Source organism: Cervus elaphus, chromosome 5 (assembly GCF_910594005.1).
Source record: "Cervus elaphus chromosome 5, mCerEla1.1, whole genome shotgun sequence".
In the NCBI taxonomy this organism is placed as follows: domain Eukaryota; kingdom Metazoa; phylum Chordata; class Mammalia; order Artiodactyla; family Cervidae; genus Cervus; species Cervus elaphus.
The window spans coordinates 111,280,087-111,301,038 of record NC_057819.1 but is presented as its reverse complement, the minus strand read 5'-3'; the positions used below and the strand labels follow the sequence as shown (position 1 = coordinate 111,301,038).

At 47.9% G+C, this 20,952-nt stretch overlaps 1 protein-coding gene across 1 annotated transcript in view; it reads right to left on the bottom strand.

Annotated features, from left to right (window-relative positions):
* Positions 1 to 7,691: 7,691 nt before the first annotated feature.
* Positions 7,692 to 20,952, bottom strand: part of ARHGAP23 (Rho GTPase activating protein 23) — a 74,131-nt gene continuing 60,870 nt past the window's right edge. Inside the window, 5 exon segments of the mRNA XM_043904357.1 lie at positions 7,692 to 9,759; positions 9,761 to 10,191; positions 14,777 to 14,808; positions 16,800 to 16,896; positions 17,422 to 17,463. Coding sequence (XP_043760292.1) covers positions 9,162 to 9,759; positions 9,761 to 10,191; positions 14,777 to 14,808; positions 16,800 to 16,896; positions 17,422 to 17,463 — 1,200 coding nt within the window. The 3' untranslated portion in view covers positions 7,692 to 9,161.

Sequence of the window (20,952 nt, the reverse complement as noted above, 5' to 3'; positions counted from 1 at the left end):
ATTGGCAAGGGGGCACAGCGTCACAGGAAGTCTTGGTCTTGGACAAATGTAGCAAGGAAGGTGGATTTCTTCTCAGAGCCATTGAACCAATAGGAGGGTCAAGTCAGAAGGTGACATGATCTGACGCTGTTTTTCAGAGTTTACTTATGGCTGTGGTGTGATGAGGTGGCGTGAGGGTGGGGTGCAGATGATGGCTGCCTGAACTCATTCACAGTGAACAATTTGATGGCTGAGGTAGGGGAAACTGAGTCTTAGAGACTTTGTAGCTACAAAGTGATGGAGCTGAGACTCAAACCCATGACTCATCTCTCCTGTTAGCCATGCTTTCTTGGTGCTTTTAATACTCATCATTACACATATTAAGGACTTCCCAGGTGGCTCAGTGGGTAAAGAATCCATCTGCAATGCAGGAGATGCAGGAGACACAGGTTCGATCCCTGGCTCGGGAAGATTCCCTGGAGACAGGCATGGCAACCCACTCCAGTACATGTGCCTGGAGAATCCTATGGACAGAAGAGCCTGGCAGGCTACAGTCCATGGTTTCAAAGGGTCGGACACGATTAAAGCAACTGAGCACACAAACACACATAGTAAGTGTTCATTTAATCCTTACCATATGTGCTATTACCTCCTGTCTACTGATGGGGAGAGTGACTGAGCAAAGGATTTGACTGACCTCAGGTTGGTCTCAGAACCAGATTCTAATTGATAGTAGAAAGGGGGCTTCTTTACCAATAAGAACCTGGGAAGTCCACATATTTTCTCCCTCACCATCTGTACATCTCTGAGGCCCCTGGGAGTGTTCTTCCTCTTTGATCTGAGTGGCTTACGTGATCCTAAACTCACAGGGCAGCAAAGCATCCTTTACAGTGCCAGGACCTTGGGCCCAAGGCCATCATACCCATTAGCTGACATAGGCTCCCTCAACATTCCCTAATGCCGACTGGTTGACAGCCCTCTTAATGCCATCTGGCAGGAAACTCCACCCCATACTCCTGGCCACCTGCCGGGAATTTCACTCAAATCCACAGACTCTCTGCTTCAGCTCAGGCCCACTAATGTAGTCCTTCCACTGGCCCATGTCAGAGAAAAATCCTTATTCCTTTAATTCAACCCAAACAGATTTGGAGTTTTCCTATGAAGTCTATGTCTATCCTCATGCCAGTACCACAGTGTCTTGATTGGTGGTAAGTTTTGAAACTGGGAACTTTCAACTTGGTTTTCTTTTTCAAGATTGTTTTGGTTGTTCTAGGTCCCTCACATTTCCATAGGAATTTTAGGATCAGTTTGTCAATTTCTGCCGAAAAAGACAAAAAAATGGGGATTTTAATAGGGATTATATTCAATCTGCCATCTTAACAACATAAAATCTTCTGAAACATGGAATATTCTGCCGAAAAAGACAAAAAAATGGGGATTTTAATAGGGATTGTATTCAATCTGCCATCTTAACAACATAAGATCTTCTGAAACATGGAATATCCATTTATTGAGATCTTTTAAAATTTCTTTCAATGATATTTTAATTTTCTTGGTACAAGTTTTGCACTTCTTTTATTAAATCTATTCCTAGGCATTTTATTATTTTTGATGCTATTATAAATAGAATTGTTTTCTTAATTTCATTTTTAGATTGTTCATTGCTAATAGAAATAAAGTGGGAGGAGTGATAAAGACTTCTCTATTGAGATACAGTTGACATACAACATTGAATCAGTTTCAGGTATACAACATAATGATGGAATATTTGTGTATATTGTAAAATGATCACCATGATGAGTCTAGTTAACATCTCTCACCATCCATAGTTAGAGAAAATTTTATTCTTGTGATGAGAGTTCTTAAGATTTTCTCTCTTAGTAAAGATTTACTCTTTTGCACTCAACTATGCAATACAACAGTATAATTAACTATAGTTGCCAAACTGTACATTACATCCCCAGGACTGACTTTAAATATAACTGAGAGCTTATACCTTTTGACTCCCTTCTCCCATTTCCCCCCATTCCAACCCCCACTTCTGTCAACCACTATTTGTTCTCTGTAAGATTTTTTTATTCCATATGTAATGAGCGCATATGATACTTGTCCTTTCTACCTGACTTGTCTCATGTAGCATAATGTCCTCAAGATCTATCCATGTTGTCGCAAATGGCAAGATTTCTTTCTTTCTATGGCTGAATATTTCATTTTATGTATATACAATGATTTGTTTATCTATTTATGGTATTTGGGCTATTTCTACCTTTTGGTTATGATGAACAATACTGCTATAAACATTCAGGTACAAGTTTCTGTTGGGACATATATTTTCATTTCTATTGGGTATAAAGCTGGATGTGGAATTGCTGGATCATATGGTAAGTTTATTTTTAATTTTTTAAGGAACCACCAAACTATTTTTCATAGTAGCTGTACTGTTTTGCACTGCCTCCGGCAATGTTCCAGGGTTCCTATTTCTCCATATCTTCAGCAACACTTGTTATTTTCTATTTTCTTGATTTAATCTATCCTGGTGAGTGTGAAATGGTATCTCACTGTGGTTGAGATTTGTATTTTTTAAATGACAAATGAAAATAGAAAAAAAAGAGAAAATTAATTAATTAAAAATTATAAAACTAAAAGTTAGTTATTGGAAAAGATTGACAAAACTGATAAATACCTAGTTAGACTGACCAAGAAAAAAAACTAAATATTTGTCAGTACACAACTGACCTTCTCCAAGAACCAACTTTTAGTTTTATCAATTTTCTCTATTTTTTTATATTTTCTGTTTCATTTATTTCCATTCTTTATTATTTCCATCCTTTGGCTTGTTTTGGCTTTAGTTTGTTTTTCTTTTTCTAGTTTCTTAAGATGCAAGGTTACGGTGTTGATTTGAAATCTCTCTTTGCCAATATGATATTTACAGCTATAAAGTTCCCTCAGAGAGCTAATTTAGCTGCATCCCATAAGCTTTGACATACTGTGCTTTTGCTTTCATTCATCTTAAAGTATTTCTAATTTTCCCTGTGATTTCTTCTTTGACTCATTAGATATTTAGGAGTGTGCTTTTATATTGCCACATGTTTGTGAACTTCCCAAAATCTTCTGTTGCTAACTTCTAGCTTAATTCCCTTGTGTTTGGAGAACAAACTTTGTGTGATTTCAATCCTTTTAAACTTATTAAAATTTAAATTGTAATTTAAATGTTCTGGGCATGTTTTATGGCCTAGCTTTTGGTCTATCCTGAAGAATGTTCCATGCACACTTGAGGAAAATGTATATTATATTGTTGGGTGGAAGCTTCTTTGGAGATTGTTAGATCTAGTTGGTTCATAGTATTGTTTACATTTTCTACTTCCTTATTGATCTTCTGTCCAGTGGTTCTAGTCATTATTGAAAGTGGCAATGTCTGACTATTGTTTTGATTTTTGTTTGCTTGTCGGTCACGCCACACAACTTGAGGGGTCAAGGATTGAACCTGTGCCCTGGGCAGTGAAAGCATGGAGCTCTAACCACTGGAATTTTCTCCAACTATTGCTTCGGATTGTCTACTTCCCTTTCAATTCTGTTAGTTTCTGCTTCAGGTTTTGTTGTTAGAAGCATATATTGTTGTTGTTCAGTCATGCAGTCATGTCCCAGTCTTTGCAACCCCATGGACTGCAGCATGCCAGGCTTCCCTGTCCTTCACCATCTCCCAGAGCTTGCTCAAACTCATATCCATTGAGTCGGTGATGCCATCCAACTATCTCACCCTCTGTTGTCCCCTTCTCCTCCCACCTTCAATCTTTTCCAGCATTAGGGTCTTTTCTAATGAGTCAGCTCTTTGCTTCAGGTGGCCAAAGTATTGGAGCTTCAGCTTCAGTATTAGTCCTTTCAATGAATATTCAGGATTGATTTCCTTTAGGATTGACTGGTTTGATCTCCTTGCAGTCCAAGGGACTCTCAAGAGTCTTCTCCAACACCACAGTTCAAAAGCATCAATTCTTTAGCATTCAGGTTTCTTCATAGTCCAACTCTCACATCCATACATGCTACTGGGAAAACCATAGATTGACTATACAGAACTTTGTTGGCAAAGTAATGTCTCTGCTTTTTAATACGCTGTCTAGGTTTGTCATAGCTTTTCTTCCAAGGAGCATGCATCTTATAATTTCATGGCTGCAGTCACCATCTGCAGTGATGTGAGAACCCAAGAAAATAAAGTCTATCATTGTTCCCATTGTTATCACATCTATTTGTCATGAAATGATGGGACCAGATGCCATGATCTTCATTTTTTGAAGATCGTTTTTTGAAGCATATGTATTTATAATCATTTTATCTTCTTGGTAGACTGACCCTTTTATTCTTATAAAACATCCTTCTTGTCTCTAGTAATGATTTTTTTTTTAAATCTTTAAAGCCTATTTTATCTCATACCTGTATAACCACTCTGGCTCTCTTTCATAACTCTTTTCATCATTTCATATCTTTTTCCATTCTTTCACTTTCAACTATTTTGTGTCTTTGAGTCTAAAGTAAAGGTTTTGTGAGCAGCATGTAGTTGGAGCATGTTTTTTAATCTATTCTGCCAATCTCTGTCTTTTGATTAGGGTGTTCATTCCACTTATATTCAACATAATTACTGATAAGGTAGGATGTATGCCCACCATTTTGCTGTTTTTCATATGTCTTATGTTTTTGTTGTTCTTGTAGTCCTTGGTTCCTTCCCTTTTTTTGTGTGAAATAGATATTTTCTAGTGTGCCTTTTTAATTCGCTGTTTTTTTTTTCATTTATAATATTTTGAGAGAGTTATTTTCTTAGTGGTTGCCCTGGGGGTTACAATTAGTATCTTAATTTGACAGTTTAGTTTAGATTAATACTAACTTAATTTTCATAACATACAAAAGCTTTGCTTCATTATAACTCCATTTCCTCCTGACTCCTTTATGCTATTATTGTCATAAAAATTTGATCTTTAGGGATTTCCCTGGTGGCCCAGTGGCAAAGACGCCATGCTCTCAGTTCAGGAGTCCTGGGTTTGATCCCTGGTCAGGGAACTAGTTCCCACATGCTGCAGTTAAGACCCGGCAGAGCCAAATAAATAAATAAATGTTTAAAAAAAAAAATTTGATCTTTATACATTATAAGCCTGTCAACACAGTTTTGTAATTATCATCATATGCAACTACCTTAAAAAAACAGAGAGTTAAGGACAAAAAATAGAAGAATTACAAATAAAGATGTTTATGGGAATTCCCTGGCAGTCCAGTGGTTAGGACTCCCTGCTTCCATTGTAGAGGGCATAAATTCGATCCCTAGTTGGGGAACTAAAATGCCACAAGCCATGTGACATGGCCAAAAAACAAATAAATAAATAAATAAAAATGTTTATACTGTCTTTCACAATGCCTACATGTTCCCCTTAATAGTGTCCTTTATGTTTTTGTATGGATTCAAGTTACCATCTAGTGTATTTCATTTCAGCTCACCGGACTCCATTATTTCTCATAGGGCAGACCTGCTAATGACAAATTGCCTGCTTTTCTTTAGTGGAGACATCTTCATTTCTCTTTGGTTTTGAAGGAAAGCACAGGGTTTTGATCTGTCGTTATTGTTTAGTTGCTAAGTCATGTCCGACTCTTTTGTGACCCCATGGACTATAGCCTGCCAGGCTCTTCTGCTCGTGGGATTTTCCAGGCAAGAAGGCTGGAGTGGGTTGCCATTTCCTTCTCCAGGGGATCCTCCCGGCCCAGTGACCAAACCTGTCTTCTGCATTGGCAGGCAGATTCTTTACCACTGAACCACTAGAGAAACCTGGTTTTTTATCTATTCTCACGCAAAGCCTCCTATAGCCTGAAGGAAGCCCAGTGGGCAGTAACCCTGTCCTTACGTCTTTCTGGGCTTAGATTTATCCTGCCTTTACCGCTTGTTAGCTGTGTGACCCTGGACAAGTATGTCATCTCTCTGTGCCTAAGAATTCCTCACATATAAAAATGGAGACAACAATGTTGTGGCCATAGCTCCAAAGAGTTTTGGAGGATTAATTAAGGACATATAAAGCCCTTGGGGGCTGGTGTGAGCCCAGGATGACACTAGCTCTTAGCTCATGTGCCAATCAAAAACAACCTCCGGGACAGAGGTGGAAGAAGGAAGCAGATTTCAGTGAGTCACTAAGCTCTTCCCAGTTCCAGGGCTCCTCCCTAGGTTCTCTTTGATGACTGTCATCTGTTTTTCCTACAGATGGCTACTAGTGTCATCAGAGACAGCCTGAAGCTGGCCGGAGCAACTATAGAGACATGACATGGAAGAAAGCCCATCCCAGGTTGTAAGCTTCAGTTCAATTCAGTCACTCAGTCGTGTCTGACTCTTTGCGACCCCATGAATCGCAGCATGCCAGGCCTCCCTGTCCGTCACCAACTCCCGGAATTTACCCAAACTCATGTCCATTGAGTCGGTGATACCACCCAGCCATCTCATCCTCTGTCGTCCCCTTCTCCTCCTGCCCCCAAACCCTCCCAGCCTCAGGGTCTTTTCCAATGAGTCAACTCTTCGCATGAGGTGGCCAAAGTATTGGAGTTTCAGCTTCAGCATCAGTCCTTCCAATGAACACCCAGGACTGATCTCCTTTAGGATGGTCTGGTTGGATCTCCTTGCAGTCCAAGGGACTCTCAAGAGTCTTCTCCAGCACCACAGTTCAAAAGCATCAGTTCTTCGATGTTCAGCTTTCTTCACAGTCCAACTCTCACATCCATACATGACCACTGGAAAAACTATAGCCTTGACTAGATGGACCTTTGTTGACAAAGTAATTTCTCTGCTTTTTAATATGCTGTCTAGGTTAGTCATAACTTTCCTTCCAAGGAGTAGGCGTCTTTTAATTTCATGGCTGCAATCACCATCTGCAGTGATTCTGGAGCCTAAAAAAATACAGTCAGCCACTGTTTCCACTGTTTCCCCATCTATTTGCCATGAAGTGATGGGACCAGATGCCATGATCTTAGTTTTCTCAATGTTCAGCTTTAAGCCAACTTTTTCACTCTCCTCTTTCACTTCCATCAAGAGGCTTTTTAGTTCTTCTTCACTTTCTGCCATAAGGGTGGTGTCATCTGCATATCTGAGTTTATTGATATTTCTCCCGGCAATCTTGATTCCAGCTTGTGCTTCTCCCAGCCCAGCGTTTCTCATGATGTATTCTGCATATAAGTTAGATAAGCAGAGTGACAATATACAGCCTTGACATACTCCTTTTCCTATTTGGAACCATATGTGAATAAGACAAAGGGCAAAATCCACACTGTCCTCTTTATTGTCTGGATCCGGAGTGCCCATGATGACAGCTGGCCAGGAGGGACGCTGGGCTTTCCCAAAGCCTCCTCTCTGCTGACCAGCACCTCTGGACCTTTCTGAAGGTCCAGACAGACCTGAGAAGGAAGGTGCCTGTGCCCTTCCTGGACTCTGCAGGAAAAGAGAGCAGGTGCATGAAAATCTGCAGCGATGAGGGTCAGCACCCTTCCATCTTATCTTCTGTGCCCAAGTCATTGCTCCAGCCAGTCTCCCAGGACACCTCCAAGCTACCAGGAAGCAGAGGTGTGTCTCCACTGTCACCACCTGGCCCATCCCCACTGCCCCCGCTCCGTGGGCCAGGTACCTCACTTTTAACCCCTCCCAGCCCCACTCTGTCCCTCTCCTCCCTCCCAAACAAGTGAGACAGCTGACTCGTGCCTCAAGGAAGGCCATTTATTTCCAAGATATAGACTATACTGTTCAGACAGGACTTTTCAGAAGCAGGAAATCTTAGTTGTCGCCTAGAGAGGTGTGTCAAGGACACAGTGAAAGGAGACATGCGGACGTCGGGCAGAGGCTTATCCAACACTGTTACAACACTTTTTTAAATGAGCAAAACATCTTTAAAAATCCTTATAAATTCTTTATAATATGTTACACATTTAGAGACAATATTTACAATAAAGGATGAGGGAGGGAGGATCAAGAAATCTACTTTACAGCAAATCTTTGCATAAAACAAGAGGACCGATAGACGTGGCAGTGGGTTCACAACCCCCTGGGCTTCCCTGGGATGAGTGAGGACATGGGTGGAGAGGCCTGTGATCTGAGATCTATTTACAACTGTGGGGGGAAAAGGGCGCTGGGTCCTGCCCTTCCTGAAGGAGCAGCCCAGCACAGATCCCATCCATCTGTCTGTGTGTGTGTGAGAGAGAGAGAGTGAGCGAGTGAGAAAGAGTGTGAGAGACAGACACTCAGACACCAGGGATGTTGTCTACCCTCCCTCTTAAAGGGAAGAAGGTGGGGCCCGTGTGCCTGAGCTGTGGAAGGAGCAGGCACAGCTGGAAGGACAAAAAGAGGGGCAAGAGGTTTAGCAGGGGGGACTCTGGACCCTCCCCAGATGGTCTGGGGCATGGGCAGCTCCCCATGGTCGTAAGGTAAAGATTGGAAAAAGATTGGTGTGGGGAGTAACCCTGGTAAGTGTCAGTCCTGCCTCTGTGGAGGGGCCCCAACCCCCTTCTCTGGCTCTGACCAGCAGCCGGGGAGCAGGATCCCTGTGCAGGGAAGACGGGGAGCCCTGATGGGGCGGGGGAGGAAGGGGCGGGAGTGGCGGGAGTTGCTACTGGAAACACTTGGACAGTGAGGACACACACTCGCACACACCACCCCCCTCCCCCCACGGACACTATCACCCTACCTCCTCTCCCCCAACATACATACACACACACCCCCACCTTAGCTGGCAGCTAGGAGCTAATGCGGGCAGGGAGGACAGAGGAAAGGCGTGAGGAGCCAGCATCACCCAGTGTCTTCTCCTTAGTCTGAGCCTTAGGGGCTCCCTATCCACACCCCATGGGCCGATAAGGGTCCCTAAGTGCAGACACAAGGCCCAGAAGGGCACACTTATCCAGGGGCCAGAGACGTTCACAGCCCTGCACGGAGCCGCAGTAGCCTAACCCTTCTGGGTCTCCTCAGCCTCGGAGCCCCTGCCCGCCGCTCACGCTCCGTGTCCAGCCCCGGCTTCTCCGCTGGCCACGCCCGACCAAATCCAGCGCACAAACCAGAGACGCAACCTCAGCGCCCCCCACTTGCACCCGGATGCTCCCATGGGCGACCAGAGAAGGGGTGCAGGCAAAGACGACTCCTGGGAAACCAAGGGGCTCCGGGGGGTTGGCCGGCGCGGGCGGTGTCACAGACACTGATGGAGGCGGGAGGCGGCCGAGCGGCGCGGGGGCTGGCTCTGCGGGGCTCCCGGGTCCCCGGGCGCGGGCGGCAGAGAGGCGGCTGTCGACGGGGCCCGCGCCTTGGTGGACTCCAGGCTGCTGAGGCCCGAGTCCTTGTTGTCGCTGTGCGCCCGCGGGCCCGCGGCCTCCGGGGGACCCCCGCCTCCCAGCTCCTTCCACTCGTTGAAGTTGAGGTCGGTCAGCGGGCTCTGCACCACCACTGTGTGGCGGCGCCAGCTGCTCCGGCGCCTCCGCGTCTCGGGGGACAGCGGCCGCCGCAGCCGCACGGCCAGCATGTCGTCGGCGGTGCCGCGGAGGCGCAGCCGCAGCGCCTCGAGGCGCGAGGGCCGGGAGCCCAGCGCCGCCGCCGCCGCCGCCACGGCCGCCGAGGGGCGCAGCGACTCCTGGCTGCTAGACGAGGCCGAGCCCGGCAGCCCGGCGGCCGCGCCCGCGCCCTCGCCGTCCGCGCGGCTCCGGGCCAGGCGGCGCCGCGCCAAGGTGTCGCCGGGCATCAGGTGGTGCGAGCTGAACGAGGGCCGGCGCGCCGGGCGCCCCCCCGGGCCCCGCGCCGCCCTCCGTGTCCGTCTCCACGTGGCTCAGCTCGCTGCGCTCGTCGTCCGCCTCGTCCCCCGCGCCCGCCCGCCGGTCCCCGGCGCCCGAGCACACGCTGCGGTCCATGGTGGACAGGGTGGAGTAGCCCGAGACGATCGAGCGCGTGTCCGCGGCCGGCCGCTCCTCCGGCGCCGCCTGGGGGCTGAGGCGTCCGGGGGCCTCGGGGGCCGCGGCTCCCGGCCGCTGCCCCTCCGGCCGGTCCTGGGCCCCCGGCGCCGGCGCCCCCGCCTCAGGCTTGTGCGCTTCCTGCTCCGAGTCGTCGTCTGTGCTGCTGCCCAGTCCCCGCGCCTCCCGCCGCTTCTTCCGCTTGCGGTTGACCGCCGAGATGAAGGAGATCGCCAGCATCTCCCGGGTGTACGGCTCCTTCTTGGGGGCCCATGAGCCCTGTGCGGGAGACAGGTCATTGTGCCGGAGGCGCCCTCCAAGCTCCAGCCCCTACACCCCCCACACCACAGCACCTAATCTCCACAGGGCCAAGCCAAGCCCAGCACCCCCACCGGCACCGTCCGCTGTTCCCTCCGGGACGGCTGTCCCGACCAGATCCGCCCTAGAGCCTACCACCCCCGCCCCCTCAATTCTGAAGCCTCCTTGGCGCCTCCTCTGGTCTTAATCCAGACTCGGAGCTTTTTCCTGCGAGCTGGGGGCTGGTTTCTCACCTCGCCCCAACTTTCATTCCATTCTCCACATCCAGTGTCGCATAAATCGTTTTAGACTCCAGCTCTACTAATAACAGACTCTAAACAGCGAAATGACACTTGACAGTTTGAACCCATTTCACGTGTACTATCCTGGGTTATGATACCAGAGCCTGCACCTTTCTCTGACAGCAACTGTTCCCTCCCTTCCTCTCCACTCAGTCTCACCAGGAAACCTGCCTTTTCACCTACTCAGTGGGAACAGCCTCTCTATGGCAACCTGCCCAAGTTCATGTCCCTTCCCACCGCACCCTAAGCATCTCTGTGGTCCCACCAGCACCCTGCTGGTGGCTCAGATGATAAAGAATCTGCCTGCGATGCAGAAGACCCGGGTTGGATCCCTGGGTCAGGAAGATCCCCTGGAGAAGGGAATGGCACCCACTCCAGTATTCTTGCCTGGAGAATTCCATGGACAGAGGGCTACAGTCCATGGGGTTGCAAAGAGTCGGACAGGACTGAGTGACTAACATTTTCACTTTTTTTTTTTTTTCCACCAGCTCTCCACCTCCACAATCCCCAACTCCAGATCAGTCCAACCACCAGTTCTGCTGCCAAAAGTGGCTTAAGAATCTTGCACAATCCAATGGTTTGGATTGAAGCCACTCCCAAATTGTGGTTTACAGCTGCAACGTGGGCAGCTTTCTGCCACTGTTCTCACTGCTGAGCCCGTGGGTGTTTTTTGGTCCTGGCCTTCCATGATCCCCTAGCAGAGCCCAAGCTGCCCATCACTGCCTCCTCCACCTGGTTTTTAATCCTGCCTTTCTGGCCTGTCCTCTGTCTCCTGGGAGGCTTGTTTTCTTCTTCTTACCCCTTAAGAAGCCATGTTCTCAGGGCTCTGTTCTCAGCCCCCTTTTTCTTCTCTCTCCCTGGGAATATCCTGCCCCCGAGGTCTCCCTCTCCAACACCAAATTCTTTATTTCTCGAGCTCCATCCAGAACTCCTCTTCCAACTGCAAATCTGTCTCTACCAAGGGGTCTGCCAGCACCTGAAACTCACCTACCTGGAAACACATTACATTCCCTACCCCTGCCTTAGACTGCCAACATTCACGTCCTCACCTCACGTGACTCTGACTCCTCCCTCTCCCCTCCTCCCTCTAGATTCTCCAGGAATGATTCCCAAAGTGGTTCATCCCCATTATCCTGTGTTCAGACCCTCACCCTGCCTTTTCTAGACCTTTGTGCCCTCTCCAAACAGGACTCCCTGCCTCCACCCTTACGTCATCCCAGCCCCTCCCCCTTAAGAGCAGTCAGTCCTTCTAAGGCAAGGCAAGAATCTGACTGCCTCCAGCCTCTGCAGGACGAGACCCCCATGAGGATAAAGCACAGACACAGGGCCCTCAAAACCTGCCTGGGGTCCCTCTGCCCTGTCCCCAAATGAACACAGCCGTCACTCAGGCGATGAAGACCCTTCCCTTGATAGGGCCGCACTTTAACACTGGCAGCTCTTAGTTGCCCCCCCACACTCTGTTTATGGGATGAACTCTTACTCCGCCTACTAGGTACAGCGCAAATACAGCATCCTCTGTACGGCAGCCTCCCACCCAGCTCCTTTAGGCTGAGCTGGGAAATCCCTTCTCTACCTGTTCCATAGACCTTTGAAAATACACATATAGCAGCTCTTTCTCACATCAGAATAGCTTTGTTTCCACATCATCTGTATCAAACCCTGGGTCCTCTGAGAGCAAGGTCGCGTGGCTCGTGTTTGCATCATGACTCCTAGCATAGTGCCTGTCACAGAACAGGCACTTGAGAAATGTTAAGTGATTAAACAAGTAGGTGAACCAACGTAGGAAGCTCAGTAGAAGCAGATGCTGGGACTGGTCCCCTGCTGGGCTGGAATGAATGACCTGCCCTGCCACCCCTTCTCATCGGCCACCTCCTGTTGCAGCCACAGTGTAACAGGCACACCTCAGAGATACTGTTGGCTCAGTTCCAGACTACAGCAATAAGGCACATACTGCAATGAAGTGAGTCACATGAATTTTTCGGTTTCCCAAAGCATATGAAAGTTATGTTCACACAGCAGTCTATTAAGTGTGCACTAGCACTAACGTCTAAAAAAGTGGACATACCTTAATTTAAAAATACTTCATTGCTGAAAAACACTAAACATTACCTGTGCCTGCAGGGAGTCATAATCTTTTTGGAAAAGTAACATCAAAGATCACTGATCACAGAATACCATAATGAATATAATTATCATGAAAAAGTTTGAAACAGCACAGGAATTATCCAAGTGTGAACACAGACACAATGTGAGCAAATATTGTTGGAAAAATGGTGCCAATAGATGTGCTCAACATAGTGTTGCCACAAACGTTCAATTTGTTTTAAAAAAAAATGCAGTAGCCGTAAAGCACAAAGGAAAGTGTAAGAAAACGAGGTCTGCCTGCAGGGGACGGAGACACAGCGCTGCCTCCCATGACCGCCGCCCTCTCTCATATCAGTTAGCTCTGAGAAAACCGGAGTCTGTCAGGGATTCAGGATTCACAGGCCTGTGGCTCCTGGGCCATGGCTGCCCACATGGTGTAACTCTAGAAAGCAAGACCTGAAGCTGTGTGAGGTGCAGCACTGCTACAACCAGCCTGAGGCACATGGTGGCCTCTTCCCTGGCCTTCTTTCCTGGCCTGTGCTCTCTGGGAGACCTGAGAGACCTCTGGGCTCATCTGATCAAATTACACTCTCATCCTGGTGAGTTACAGAAGCAATGAAGTCAGAAATGGTCACTTCTAGGGAATACAGAGGTCAGCAGGTTCACATAAAGGTAGAGGGGTCAGTCCAAAAGAGGCTACAGGAAACCAGGGGTCTGGCATGAGCAAGGGGTGGAAGTGACAAGGAACTAGATTCAGGTCACTATAATTAATTTGCTCCCTGCCATGGCAGTCTTGTGATGGAGTGAGCTCCCTATCACCAGAGGTGTGCAAGCAGAGGCTCTATGAAGAGGTTACAGTGGACTTCTGCACCAGACTGGAGCAGCCTTCCTTCCTTCTGGGCTTTCATCTGACATGTAATGAACTAACAAACATGTATTATAAATAATGAATATATAATATATGTATGTATATGTTAATATATAATGAATATGACTGGATAACATAATGTGCTTGGTGTCAGGCACACTGATTTTGCTGAGACTCAGCCAGGGCTTAGAGATCCAGAAAGAAATGAGCCCAGTTTGACCAGCCAACATTTAGTTGATTTCACCCACTACTATGGACAGAGCTGTTCCCCCAACAAAATTCATGTGTTGAAGCCCTAAGCCCCCAGTGTGATGGTACTTGGGGTATTTGGGAGGTAATTAGGTTTATATGAGGTCATGAGGGTGGGGCCCTTATGGCTGCATTAGTGCCCTTATAAGCAGAGAAACCAGAGAGCTTGCTCTTTGTCTACACACACACCTGTTCCCTTTCTCTCTGCCACATGAGCACATGGTGAGAAGGCAGCCATCTACAAGCCAGGAAGACAGTTCTCACCAAAAACTGACCATGCTAACACCTTGACCTTGGACTTCTAGTCTCCAGAACTGTGAGAAAATAAATTTCTGTTTTTAAGCCACCCAGTAGGTGGTATTTTGTTATGGCAGCCAGAGTTGATTAAGACACACCCCTGGCCTTCAAGCTCTAACCTAACAGTCGGGCAGGGCTCATCTGAGGCAGGCATCCTTGCCTTACTGGCAGGCTCTGGAACAGGCAACTAGCTGCCTATGAGACCTGGTTCAGAGAACCAGCTTAGGCTTCATTGTTTTCAATTTCATTGATTTCAGTTCTTATCTTTATTATTTCCCTTCATTTGCTTTGGGCTCTGCAAAGACCTTAAAAACAATCATTATATCACTCATAGTTGTTGTTAACCCCATTTATGAGGAGAAATATTATCCTCATATTTATGAGGAGAAATATTATCCTCATAAATAGTATGAGGAAACTGAGGATCTTAAAGAAGTTAAATAACTTGCCTAATGTCCCAAAGCTACTAAGTGGTGGAGCCAGGACGCGGGCCCACAACTGTCTGTGCTCCTAACCAGTAGGCAACACTGCCTCGGGCCACCAAACTCCCAAGCCAGAGCTTCTACTTCATCAGTTATCTCCCCAAGCACTGCTAAGGTGAGCAACCTCAGCTTACCTTGGTCACTCAGGTGTTTCCCACCTTCCTTCCCAGTGACTAACAATCTTCTTCAAGGCTCCAATCACAACTCTCCCAATTGTTGTGACCAAAAAGGAAATGGGCTGGCTTGTACAGGGATATAACTTTCAGAATCACTGTGGCACTTACCTTAGACTTGGCTGAACTACAGGTGGTGGAATCTGTTGGTAAGAAACCAAAGAACAATGAAAGTTGGATTGGGCAAGAGAAGGCTGATTCTTGTGAACACAATTCCCTCTCCTCAAAGGCTTCAGAAACCAGGGAGTTCAGAAACCTGAGCTCTCCCCAGGTCCTGGGAGTGTGGTGGACTTCTGATGTCATTTCCTGGGGGATAAGGATGGAGCAGAGAAGGAAGTCAATCACCACTTCCTTTTGAGGCAGGAAGTGACATCAGGCCACTGGACCTGCATTTGCCCAGGGTTAAGGGCAAGGCGGACTTTCCTTTGGCCTCTCCCCTGCCCTCCTGTCCCTGTTACTCTGAAGCACTAGAGAGAAAATGCCAAACATCAGATGCAGTTCACAGAAACCACAACACAAAACACAGCAAATCACAGATGCTCTGGGGAAATGGAGAGCACACGGTGCAGAGAGGTGGGTGCTCCATACCTCCCCTCACCCCCAACTTCAGGGACGTGAGAGGGCAGAGGGACATGTGAATGATGGGGTACAGGGCAGATAGGAGATGAGCGGGGCAGGAGGTAGAAAGGGCTGGTGATTGCAGCCTGGATAGGGTCTACCTCCAGACCAGAGGTCAGGCTGTCCTCAGGGGCAAAGCCCCTGTTTACTATCAGAGTTATGAAGGAGTGCGGGATCCACCCCCTTATTAACACTGGGGTGGGAAGGGACCCAGAAATAAGTCTTGCAGTGCTGTCCCCAGGACTGGGGAGGGAGCAGGCCCACCCAAGGATCTCTGGGGGTCTGAAGGGGGGCAGGTGCAGTTAATCCACACTCTCCAGCAAGCAAGTTAGACGCCTCCTCCCCAGCCCTCCCCTGCACACAGTGAGAAGAGCAGATGGGCTGACCACACAGCGACACACACGGGCAGGAGAGTGGCAGCAGGTGATTAGAAGAGACCGGGGGCTCCTCTCTGCCATCCCCACCCCCATGTCCTCTGGCCCCCTCCCCAGCCTGCCTCTTGCAACTAGGGGTGCTGTGGTATGCCTCTGTCAGAGACATAAGGGGGGTCACCCACAGAGTGGGAGGAGTTAGTGGCTAGAGCCAGAAGGCTACCCTCTTGTCTCTGGACTCCTCTGCTATGACAGCCAGAGGCCTGGGAGCAGGACTTAAGGACTGAGTGACCAGGGGCTCCGATTTCAGGAGCAGGAAGAGCCAGCCCTCAGAAGCAGCTGAGGCAGAGCTATAGATGTATGTACAGAGGCTTCTGGGGTGGCATCCCTGAAGTCTGGAGATGCTAGGTCCCACTACCAGCCAAGCCTCCTCCACCCAGATAATCAGAAGTGGCCGAGCTCAGCGCAGAGAGAAAGCCATAGAGTTGGGGGGGGGGGGTGCTGTCGGGGGGCAGCCATGTGGTGCCCAGGCTTCCTGGCAAGGGGACCCGACTTGGCTCTAGCAAGTGCCTCCTTCGTCCTGAGAAAGGGCTTTCAGATGGGAGGCCGGTACGCTGTTAACAAGCATGGGGAGCTGGACTGTCAGGGAGAGGTCCTCACCGCCCCAGACAGCTCTGCCTGCCCCCTGCCCCATGCCTGCCCAGCCTTCTTATAATCACCCGCCACTGTTAGTGACCGAGGTCGCGATGCCACACTGTACCCTTTAAATCTCCAACAGGTCCGCTGGAGGAGGGAAGGGAGGAGAAGAGAAGAGCAGGGTCCAGGGGACGGGGGGAGAGCACAGGGAGAAGAGAGAGGAGGGGTGCAAGGAGAAAAGGAAGAAAAATTAAAAAGAGGCATGTGCCCAGGACATAGCCCTCGAGAAATAAAAAGCTCAGGAAAGAAACCAGTGGAAATAAAGCTCCTACCCAGCCCAGGGCAGCCGAGGAGGCGGAAGCCCCTGCCACAGCCCAGCCCTGTGGTGGGGACGGGGAGGGGCCCCGTGGGGCAGGAGCAGGGCAGCCTGGCGCCTGGCCAGGCATCCGGGACCCTCAGGAATGCAGATCCCACGGCCTCTCCACCCCTTCCTGGGCCCATGCTCTTACCTGAGCCCGGCTCTCCAGGCGGCACGGTCCTGCCAATGTTAGGCAGGAGGTACTCGATGTTTGGCACTGACTGAGGCTCCTTGTCATCCACAGGGGTCTGCAAACGGGAGGAGGGTCAGGCCCCACAGCCTCAGATGGGTGACTGCAGACCCCTCGGAACAGGGAACCCTGAAGACAGGGCGCAGGTCTCCTCCATCAGACTGGGGCTCTCCAGGGCAGGTCCTACATGTCCCCGCCTTCCCCAGCACCTCGGCTGAACCCTAAAGGCCGAGCTGCTCCCTCCGCTGAGGGTAGGATCTGTGTCTCCTCCATCAGACTGGACCTTCCTAAGCCCTCTATCCTCATAAGACTGGAGGGCATGGTCTGCCTTTGCTACTGGACTCAGATTCCTTAGGGCACGGCCTCTATCTCCCCCTCAGACTTGGGGTTCATAAAAGCCAGGACTATATCTCCCATCAGACTGGAGGTTCCTGAGGAGAAGGCCTATGTTTCCTCCATCAGACTGGGATGTCCCAAGGGCAGGAACCTTCTCCTGCTTCAGACTTGCTGCCCACCCCAGCCACCTGGGATGAGGGCCCAGCACCAACCTGACCCCACCCCACGGCCCCCCTGCGTCACTCACTCTCTCTCCCTTGTCCTCGCTGTCGCTGAAGAACCAGTCTGACTGCAGAGGAGACAAAAGGAAGTGATGGAATCAGCGTGGGAAGGGGCTGAGGGAAGACCGCGAGGCGAGACAAGGGCTCCCAAACTGCTCGGTTCAGAGGACCCACTCAGGCACTCGATGGAAAAGCTGGGACCCAGTGTGGAAAGGAAACACAGCCTGGAGTGGGAGAGGGTCCGGGTACAGAGAGATGCCCGGCTCAGGACATCACTACATCACCACGGCCGCTCCCTATTGCAAACCAGAAGCGAGGGGCGCAGCAGCGCCATCTAGTGCCAGCGAGTTCCGCTGCAGGGAGACGGCCAGCCCCTGCGGCCGCACCTGCGCGTATCCCACCCCAGCCTGGGCTCCACACGAACAACAGGGCTGGTGCCCCCAACCCCAGAAAAGGCAAGTGCCTAAGGTGAAGTGTCAGGAGGGTCCCTGAGGGTCAGGCAGGCACGGGTTTTCTCATACATGCCAAACAGAATAGAAAATAAAAATCCCACTCAAATATGTTTTGTGAAATTTGAGAATCTTGATGATAACACCCTAAAAGCTTTCTGAAAAACAAAAACGTTGCTTACACGTGAACAGGTATCAGCTTTAACTAGAACTTTTGGCAGCAAAGGATACAAGAAGACATGAAATACTTGATGTGTTTCTGAACTAAAATTTAAGGGATTTTGAATCTAGAATTTTATATCTTGCTAAACTCTCATTTGAGTGTGAAATAAAGCTATTCTAACACATCAGAAAGTTTGCTACATGAAGAGTCTCTTAATTGAGTACATGAGCAAGTAAAGAAATGAATCCAGGACAGAACAGGAAGTTCTAAGAAGTAAGGATGCATAATAGCGTAGAAAAGTCAATTGTTATCAAACTAAGCAATGATGCACACATACATACACAGACACCAAGTATACCCATGACAATATGGACTTCAAATTCATAGGGAGGAACCAGTGACAGGTTGAAAATATACTAAGGTACTTGACTCTTAGATGTGGTGGAAGGAAGACAGGGATACCAATAAACTTTAGAAATTGATAATAAAAATTAAACATGACTACAGGCTTTTTGCAATTGCATCATTCAACATAAGTATAGGTTTTATAAATTGTGTAAGTTTTATATCAGGAAAATAAAACCAACCCATACAAAGGTAGGAAAGACCCAAAAAAGCAAATAAAATGAAAATGCAGTAGACATTTAAGATGGCAGAAACAAGTCCTAACAGCACAGAAATTACAAAAAGTAAATGAGCTAAGCTCACTAACTCAAAGTTAAAACACACGGAATATTATTTATATTTATGGATATCTTTATACTTAAAATCAGCATGTAGAAGGCGGACTGAAAAGACACAGGTTAACCTATTAGAATGGTAATTATTGGGGGCCAGGCAGGGTGGGCTTTGGAATGAAGGGAGGAAGAAACAAGGAGACTTGCAAAGTTGATTATGATCTTGGGCCATGAACTTCAGTTATTATTCATCATAATCAGGCATGATTAACTCAAATAAGCAGCACAGAACAGAAACAAGGAAGAGACACAAGAAAAAGAGTGAGCAGTGATGAGGGAGAAATGCAAGGTCTGGAGTCCGTCACTTCAGGCTCCAGTTCACCTCAGGCAAATTACCTCTCTGAGTCTACTTACTTATCTTTAAAATGGGCATGATACACCAGTGTCTACTTTGAGAACTGTGCTGAGGATTAAAATAAAATACTATGTGGCCATTATCAAAACGACAAAAATAACAAGTGTTGGCGAGGATGTGGCAAAAACAGAACCCTTGTACGGTGTTGGTGGGAATGTAGACTGGTGCAGCCTCTATGGAAAACAGCATGGAGGCTGCTCAAAAAATTAAAAATAGAATTACCGTATGATCCATAAAATTCACTTCTGGGTATTTATCTGATGGAAATGAAAACATATATGCACCTCCCTGTTTGCTGCAGCCTTATTTACCATAGCTAAGACATGGAAGCAACCTAAGTGTCCATCAATGGGTGAACGGATAAAGAAAATGTAGCATATATACACAGTGGAATATTATTCAACAATAAAAAAGAAGGAAACCTTCCCATTTGAAACAACATGGATGGACCCTGAGGGCACTATGTTAAGTGATATAAATCAGGCAGAGAAAGACAAATACTGTATGATCGCACTTACATCTGGAATCAGGAAAAAAATAATCTAGACTCATAGATACAGACAACAGATTGTTGGCTGCCAGAGGAAAAGGGATGGGGAGGTGACTGAAATGGGCAAAGATGGTGAAAAGGTATAAACTTCCAATTGTAAAATGAATAAATAAGTCATAGAGATGTACATCGTGGTGACTATAGCTAATAATACTCTATTGCATATTTCAAAGATGCTAAGAGAGTAGATCTCAAAAGGCTTCATCATAGAAAAAGTTTTCTATGTATGGTGTTGGACGTTAACTAGACTTATCGTGCTGATCATTTCACAATCTATACAAATATTGAATCATCATTTTGTATACTTGAAACTAATAGGTCAATACATCTCAATTTTTAAAAAAGCAAAAAAGAAATACTGTATGTAGAGCATTTAGCACAACACATTAGTGTATAATAAATGTTAGCTATTATGAAAATGTGCAGTCCCTGAAGACAGACTGACCAGAAGGAGCCCTAAAAAGCCAGCCTCTAACTCAGGTTTGAGAATACCTGAAAGTGCTCTGAGAGCCCAGAAGGCTACAGGAAGCTTCCGGATGGCCCGCGGTTCTCTGGAAGAATTCACACTAGCTCAGGCCACCCTGCTTTTGCACATGCTGTTCCCTCTGCCTGGAATGCTCATTCTCCCTTCTCTGCCTGGCTAAATTCCTAGTGTCTTTCAGGAGCTCCCTGACTCTGGTCCCAGCCCTGCACCCAGGGCTGGGCTGGGTCCTTCCATGTGGCCTCCCTGGACACAGCCCAGAGCATGGAAAAGTGATGCCCTCCCTGGGCAGCATTCCTTCAGAGCAGGGGCTGAGTTCCATTCATCTCTGTGTTGCCAGCACCTGCATTTGTATCTGGTATGGAATAATGACAATGATGCTGATGATGACGATAATGGTGATGACTAACCCTCATACAACACTTACTACCTGCCAGGCACCATTTTAAGTGCCTCACAGATAATAACTCATGCAACCCTCACAATAACACTGGGAGACAAACAGGAGAGGAAACAGAGGCACAAAAAGGGTAAGTAACTTGTCCAAGGCCTCACAGCATATAAGGGACAGAACCAGGGTTCAACCTCAGGCAGGCTGGCCCAGGGGCAGTGTCCTGAACCCTTGCATCAGTACTTCTCAACTGGGGTGACTGTGCCCCTCCAAGAGGGCATTTGGTGACGTCTGGAAACATTTTCAATTGTCACAAGTGGAGGGAGGCTCCTGGCATCTGGCCAAGAGATGCTACAAAACATACTATCAGCCACAGGACAGCCCCCAACAAACAATGATCTGGCCCCAATGGTCACTAGTGCCAGGTTGAG